Below are 7,952 nucleotides of genomic sequence, written 5' to 3'. Positions count from 1 at the left end.
GATTTCTTCCTCCTCCTCCTCCTTCTTCTTCTTCTTTTTTTTTTGAGACAGAGTCTCACTCTGTTGCCCAGGCTGGAGTGTAGTGGTGCAATCTCAGCTGACTTCAACTGCCACCTCCTGGGTTCAAACTATTCTCCTGCCTCAGCCTCCCGAGTAGCTGGAACTACAGGCACAAGCCACCACACCTGGCTAATTTTTTGTATTTTTATTAGAGATGGGGTTTCACCATTTTGGCCAGGCTGGTCTTGAACTCCTGACCTCAAGTGATCTGCCCACCTCAACCTTCCAAAGTGTTGGAATTACAGGCGTGAGCGACAGCGCCTGGCCTCCTCCTTGCCAGGCAAAACATAGTGACACTGAAGACTAGACTAGATGTCTAAAGAGCAGATGTCCAGTGGCTGCCTGGGTTGTTCGGGCTGTTAGTCTCTGAAACAGCTGTAAACTGTATGAACCCCTTTGTTCCTGTTTCTCTGAGAATAGAGAAGAAAACCTCCCCATAATCTGTCGTGAGTCAACGGCATTTTCATTTTTAAAGTATTCTTTACACAAAATCTTATGGAATGTGCAATTTTGTCTCTTGCTTCTTAGCTTAATATTTTTATCATAAGCATTTATTCTGAGAGCCAGAATCCCTTGATTTTCTTCCCTGTGCTATTACGATTTTGGAAATCTTCACTTTGTGAAGTTGTCCTGCTTTGGAGTCTTTCATTTCCTGATCGTCAAATTTGTGCCTCACACTATGTGTCGGAAGGCGTCTGAGAACTGCCATGTCCACAGAGCTCACAAGTGTACCAGACACAAGAGCTTCTTAGCTTTCTCTTCACATTTTGGCTTTCAGAATAAAGAATGATAAAGGGAAACCCTTATTATTAAAAACATATCGGCAAACAATTTTCTTTCTTTATTTTTCTTGGACGGAGTCTGGCTTTGTTGCCTGGGCTGGAGTGCAGTGGCATGATCTCGGCTCACTGCAGCCTCTGCCTCCTGGTTTCAAGCCATTCTCCTGCCTCGGCCTCCCAAATAGCTGGGATTTCAGGTGCCTGCCACCACACCTGGCTCATTTGTGTATTTTTAGTAGAGACAGGGTTTCACCATGCTGGCCAAGCTGGTCTTGAATTCCCAACCTCAAGTGATCTGCCGACCTTGGCCTCCCAAAGTGCTGGAATTACAGGCATCAACCACTATGCCCAGCCGTCAAACAATTTTCAAAGGCTGTAACCATTCCTCTATTTGTTGGACATTAGTTTTGGATGCTTTTTGTTATTAAAAAGGAAACTGCCATACATGTCTTCGTGCTTACACCCTCTAAAATAAATGTAAAAGTTAAAAATACATAAAAGTACAAAGTAAAAATCACCTTAAATCCCATCACTTAGGAAATTCACTATTCATATTCACTATTCATATTCCTCTATGCTGATATATGTATTTGAATTTCAGATTTTTGCCCTAGTAGAATTATAGGTCAAACAATTTGGCCTCGTTTAAGGCAACGTGTGATTTTTCGGCCTTGAATTTTGTTCTAGTGATACCTAACTTCTTTGGGGAATGATCTTAGCTTCCAAACCCAGAACGTGCCAGAAAGCGCCACAGCAAGCAAGGTCCTACTTTATCCCTTCTAAAAACGAGGCCACCGAAGTTTGGAAAGGTGTTGAGTTCTCAATTTCACAAAGAAAAATCAAGATACTTCCAGCCTGCAGCCGCCGCTTCTCCTTTAAATGCCCGCCCACGTGATCGCAGACGTGCACAAGCGGAGGAAATTCACGCTGTCAGGGCAACAAGCCATTCCTCCCCCACTTCCCCTCCCTGAAGGCTTCTTGGCATTCGCTCCCTGGAAGCCGCAACTCCTCTGGAGACCTTCTCTTCCTCACCCCCTCCGTCGAGTCACCTATCCTCACTCCTTTCTATTAGTTGGCGGACTCAGAGCTCCCTCTCTCCGACCGAATCCCACTTTCCAGAGGAAAGGCCGAAAGAGACTACAACCCCCAGGGGGCGCTGCGGGCCCCGCCCCCGCGGAGCGCAGTGTAGGTCGGGGCCTGAGGTCCCACGGTCTTCTAGCCGCGTGCAGCCGGGAGCAAACGCACTACAGGTTCCGTGGCGCCTAGCGCGAGGCCGGACCGGATCGGGGTGGGTGGGGCGGGGCTGAAGGGGCCGAGGCTGGCAGGTCGAGGAAGCGGGTGGGAGCGGAGGCGATGGAGGGGAGGAGTGGGGGCATGGGGGAGGGAAGAGGAAGGGAGGCGGGAGGCGGGGCAGACCAAGAGCAGGAGCAGGAGTCTGAGCCGGCGGTTGCAGCGGAGGCGGTGATGTCGGTGCAGGTTGTGTCAGCCGCGACCGCCGCCAAGGTGCCTGAGGTGGAGCTGAAGGACCTGAGCCCCTCCGAGGCGGAGTTGCAACTGGGACTGAACACGGCGGCTGTGGGCGCCATGGGTCCCCCGGCGGGCGGCGGAGACCCTGAGGCTCCAGCTCCCGCCGCGGAGCGGCCCCCAGCCCCCGGCCCGGGCTCTGGGCCCGCCGCCGCTCTCAGCCCCGCCGCCGGGAAGGTGCCTCAGGCGTCGGCCATGAAGCGGAGCGACCCACATCACCATCACCAGCGGCACCGCGACGGCGGCGAGGCCCTGGTCAGCCACGACGGCACCGTCACCGAGGCGCCGCGCACAGTCAAGAAGGTACTGGGGCCGGGCTGCCTCTCTAGGAGAGGAAGGGAGGGAGGGGAACCGCAGATCCTCTCCGCACTGCAACATCACCCTCCACGCCCTCCTTTCTGATCGCAGGACCAGAGATACCCCTTGTCCCCTCAAACCCACTCTCTCAGAGATGCCCCCAGCCGGCCCCTAGTACTGGGAGCGGAGACTCCAGGAGGCACGGCCGTACTTCGCTCTGAATAACATGGAGGTAGCGCTCTTCCCTACTACTTGGAATAGGCAGCGGGAGGAGAGGCACCTTATACGACGTCCCGCGCCCCCAACACGCTCCCAGGTGTGATTTTCCAGCCTATCGGGGAGGACACCTCGATGGCATAGAAAAAAAAACCTTACCGCTCACGGGAGTTCACCCAGCAATAAGGATGAAAAGAGCTTTAATACTTGGAGAACGCATAAGCTGTAGTCACCTTGCATGGAAATCGTCAGTTGTCTGGTTTCCGTACAGTTGATGACTTTCTGCCTTTCTGTGGCCAACCGTGTCCATAAAGCAACACGATGCTGTGCCCTTCATTTCCAGCCACTGCGATATTCTCTCTTCCCTGAATATGTAAAAGGGTAATGGAGAGATTCTCCTCACTCTTTCATCTTAAGAGCTTTGTCATTATTAGGCTGTGTATGAAGAGAATGAATATCTTAATGGTTCCTTTATTATAACCTGAAAGTGATAGGAAGAAATGCTGGTACTTTTGGGAAAGGCCATCATTGTGGGGTGTTCGGTCTCAGGCGTTAGCTTCTTTCAGACAGTTTTGAGAGTGTCTCAGAATACCAAGAAGTAACTGCCTAGATGGGTGATACCCCTGTATTACCTGTACATTGCCTATCCATAGTTGTCTTTCTCTCTCAAAGCTTGTCTCCCTTTCTCTCTTAAAGCTAAATCAGCACAGAAAAACAGGGCAAGTATTGGAAAAGACAGAAGTGTGGGTCATATAAAAAAGGCTTACAGCTCCAATTTCCTAGGCACAGAATGGACACAGGGATTAATGTTTTTTTTTAATTGTTGTGAATGATTTTTAATTGCATTATCAGAACAGCAACAAAGAGACGTGAAGTGTGCATTGGTTTTACTGTGTGGCACTCGGCTGAATTGGAACCTTGGATCCACCATAACTTTTTGTTGTCATAGCCTCATGATTAAGGTACATTAAGGCAGATAATCCTTTCATTCTAACTATACATATTTAGGTGATAAGTCAGAGACAAAACCGAAGGAATTTATGTAATGGTTTAGACAGTGTCTTTGTCATTTGCAGTATGAAACTCCTCTGGGGAAAATTACAGTAGAAAGAGGCAGCATCCTGTACAAATGGGTTTAAAGAAATAAAAAAAGTAAAGTAAAAAAGAGAGACAGCAGTAACACCAATGCTGGGGGTACCTAGATACGAGTCTGGAAATTGGAAGCATACTTCTGATGAGTTGAGATACTTTGTAATTTTAGTCAAGTCTTTTTCTTGTGATTAGGACTGTTTTTGTGTAAAATCTGTAATTTGGTTAGATCTGTTTAGGCTAAAAGTGTTTGCAAATTGCTTTTAGAGCATGAGGTTAACAGTCAGGCAGACCTGGATTTGAATCCTAGTACTGCCACTACTACCTTTTGGGTAATTTCCAAACTATACAAATCACAGTTTCCTCTTCTATAAAATGAAAGAACTAATTGTAATTGAGGACTAGAAATATTTGTAAAAGGTTTAGCATTGAACTTGGCACGTAAAGTCTTAAGAAATGATATTATTTCTTATTATTATTAATGCTATTTTTATTATGAGTAATGGATTTTATTTTATTCCTCCTGTGATGGCTTAAGTGCAAGCCACCATGACCTCCTCTGAAAGGTACACACAGTTCAATACAGTCTACATAAATAAGTTAAAAAATCATGGCTCGTGTTTGTAATCCCGGCACTTTGGGAGACAGAGGCGAGCGGATTGCTTGAGCCCAGGAGTTTGAGACCAGTCTGGGCAACATGGTGAAATCCTCTCTCTCCAAAAAAAAAAAAAAAGAGCCTGACATGGTGGTGTGTGCCTACTACTATAGTCCCAGCTACTCAGGAGGCTGTGGTGGGAGGATCACTTGAGCTCAGGAAGTTGAGGCTGTAATAAGTACTCTAGCCTGGGTGCTAGAGTGGGTTGTCTCAAAAAAAAAAAAAAAATTAAAAAATCAAATCAAAAAATTGAAGAGCATCATACTGGAGTCTGATAATTTTTTTTTTTTTTTCTGAGTCAGAGTTTCACTCTTGTTGCCAAGGCTGGAGTGCAATGGCGCGATCTCCCTCACGGCAACCTCTGCCTCCTGGGTTCAAGTGATTCTTCTGCCTCAGCCTACTGAGTAGCTGGGATTACAGGCATGCGCCACCATGCCTGGCTAATTTTGTATTTTTAGTAGAGGCAGGGTTTCTCCATTTCTCCATGTTGGACATGGCTGGTCTTGAACTCCCGGAACTCAGGTGATCCACCAGCCTCATCCTCCCAAAGTGCTGGGTTTACAGGTGTGAGCCACCACACCTGGCCCTGTTTTTCTTAATTCTAGCTGTACTTCTTGACCACTTTCCTTGTTGTTGAACCATCTTCCTGTTTTTTCAGCATCAAATGTATGTTCCGTGATTCTAGATTTACTCAGCAGCCTCAAGGCTATTGGAAGGCAGGGCTGAGCTTGCCTTACAATATTAATTGCACCAAAAAACAAGTTCGCTGCTGAAAGTTAAGCAGGTGAAGCTCCGGGCAAGGGTACAGCTGGATGATGAAATTCTGGGCATTGCTGAGCTGCTTTTCAGGTGCACAATCTTTAACCTTCTTTATATTGAATTGACTAAATCAAAATAAGTACCCAAGACTGCCCTTCTTTCCCTGAGTTGAAAGTCATCTCACCAAGGGACTGCAGTGTGACATTTTGATTTGTTGAGCCTATGTTGATTCTCAGATTGTCTATGTAAACAACCACTCTGACCTTGACTCCTTGATTTTTTTTTTTTTTTTTTAAGAGATGAAGTCTAGCTCTGTAGCCCAGTCTGGAGTGCAGTGGGGTGATCTCGGCTCACTGCAACCTCCGCCTCCCAGGTCCCTGTTCAAGCTATTCTCCTGCCTCAACCTCCCAAGTAGCTGGGATTACAGTCACGTGCCACCATCCCCAGCTAATTTTTGTATTTTTAGTAGAGACGGGGTTTCATCATATTGGCCAGGCTGGTCTTGAATCCTGACATTGTGATCTGCCTACTTCAGCCTCCCAAAGTGCCGGGATTACAGGCATGAGCCACTGTGCCTGGCCCTTGCTGTTTTTCTTACAGTATATGAAGGGACTGAGGATACTAGTATTGAAATAGCTGCCTTTGGCTGTGGAACTGCTGTTGCATTTGTTTTGTAACTGTCATATACAAACATTTATTTTAAGTCACATTTCACATCCATAGATAGTTTCCCTTACCCTATTCACGCATCATCAGTTTTCTTAGTTTTGCTACTCTGCTCAGCCACACAAGGGAAATAAACTTTTTATAAGAGCCCGAATTCCCAAGTGCAGTAGTTAATAGGAAGGAGCATATGGTGTGCAGGTTACTCAGTCACATCTTATCTTTGGCACCCGCCTCCATCCTGTAACTTGTGGTGCTCTGGGGAGGGCAGGGGGTAGATCATGTCATATGGCTGTGATATGTTTATATATAATGTCTAGGAGTTTGAGCCCAGGAGTTTGAGACCAGTCTGGGCAACATGGTGAAATCCTATCTCTCCAAAAAAAAAAAAGAGCCTGACATGGTGGTGTGTGCCTACTACTATAGTCCCAGCTACTCAGGAGGCTGTGGTGGGAGGATCACTTGAGCTCAGGAAGTTGAGGCTGCAATAAGTACTCTAGCCTGGGTGCTAGAGTGAGTTGTCTCAAAAAAAAAAAAAAAAAAAATTAAAAAATCAAATCAAAAAATCGAAGATCATCATACTGGAGTCTGATTTTTTTTTTTTTTTTTCTGAGTCAGAGTTTCACTCTTGTTGCCAAGGCTGGAGTGCAATGGCGCGATCTCGCTGACGGCAACCTCCGCCTCCTGGGTTCAAGTGATTCTTCTGCCTCAGCCTACTGAGTAGCTGGGATTACAGGCATGTGCCACCACGCCTGGCTAATTTTGTATTTTTAGTAGAGACAGGGTTTCTCCATGTTGGTCATGGCTGGTCTTGAACTCCCGGAACTCAGATGATCCACCAGCCTCATCCTCCCAAAGTGCTGGGTTTACAGGTGTGAGCCACCACGCCTGGCCCTGTTTTTCTTAATTCTAGCTGTACTTCTTGACCACTTTACTTGTTGTTGAACCATCTTCCTGTTTTTTCAGCATCAAATGTATGTTCCATGATTCTAGATTTCATAAGCTGAATCAAGTGAACCTAGCAAGCCAAAAATCTCTGTAAGAAGTAATTTGGGCAGTAGGAAGGTAAGTTCCACATGGAATGCAGTAGTAGTAGTCGAAAGGGATTTCTTCCTTGTTGTTCTTGAAAATGAGAGGAGTGTTGGAGCACAGCAGGTAAAATGAGGCAGGAGAAGATTTATTTCAGAAGAGTTAAAACTTTCTGACAATAAGGCTGCAAGCCCAAGAATCTCAACTAGTTTGTGCTTACATCAGTATCAGTAATGACCGTGTTCAAACAGACTCTTCATTGCTTTTGGCACACATACCCACCTTCCCTGGCTTTGTTGCTGTCAGGAGAGAATGAGTTGAGCCATGTTAGCATTTCTTGTCCTGAATTGTTTAAGCTCTTGATTTGGTTAATTATAGAGTACTGAAATGGAATGTCTTAGATATAGACATGGGAATGTGGGAGCAGTATGACTCTTTTTGTCTGTTAGAAAAGTACTGTGGCCGGGCATGGTGGCTCATGCCTATAATCCCAGCACTTTAGGTTGCCAAGGCAGATGGATCACCTGAGGTCGGGAGCTGCAGACCAGCAGCCTGATCAACGTGGAGAAAGCCCATCTCTACTAAAAATACAAAATTTGCTGGGTGTGGTGGTGCATGCCTGTAATCCCAGCTACTTGGGAGGCTGAGCCAGGAGAATTGCTTGAACCTGGGAGGCAGAGGTTGCCGTGAGCCAAGATTGTGCCATTGCACTCCAGCCTAGACAAGAGCAAAACTCTGTCTCAGAAAAAAAAAAACAACAAACAAACAAACAAACAAAAAACAGAGAAAAGTACTGCTTTGAAAAGTGTTCAGTAAGGCAATTGGCAGTTGGGCTCTAATAATGGTTAACCAATAATTAGCCTTTTTTTTTTTTTTTTTTT

The 7,952-nt window shown here is 46.2% G+C and overlaps 1 protein-coding gene across 2 annotated transcripts in view; it reads left to right on the top strand.

Annotated features, from left to right (window-relative positions):
• Positions 1 to 2,239: 2,239 nt before the first annotated feature.
• The window catches only part of AHCYL2 (adenosylhomocysteinase like 2), a 204,375-nt gene continuing 198,662 nt past the window's right edge, over positions 2,240 to 7,952 (top strand). For both annotated transcript variants that reach the window (XM_032276007.1, XM_032276006.1), the window contains exon 1: positions 2,240 to 2,666. In XM_032276007.1, coding sequence (XP_032131898.1) covers positions 2,304 to 2,666 — 363 coding nt within the window. In that variant the 5' untranslated portion in view covers positions 2,240 to 2,303. The remainder of the gene's footprint in view (positions 2,667 to 7,952) is intronic.

The sequence above is a fragment of the Sapajus apella genome, unplaced genomic scaffold, assembly GCF_009761245.1.
Source record: "Sapajus apella isolate SASKATOON/1434 unplaced genomic scaffold, GSC_monkey_1.0 scaffold7, whole genome shotgun sequence".
Classification (NCBI taxonomy): domain Eukaryota; kingdom Metazoa; phylum Chordata; class Mammalia; order Primates; family Cebidae; genus Sapajus; species Sapajus apella.
This window is presented reverse-complemented; position numbering and strand designations above follow the sequence as displayed.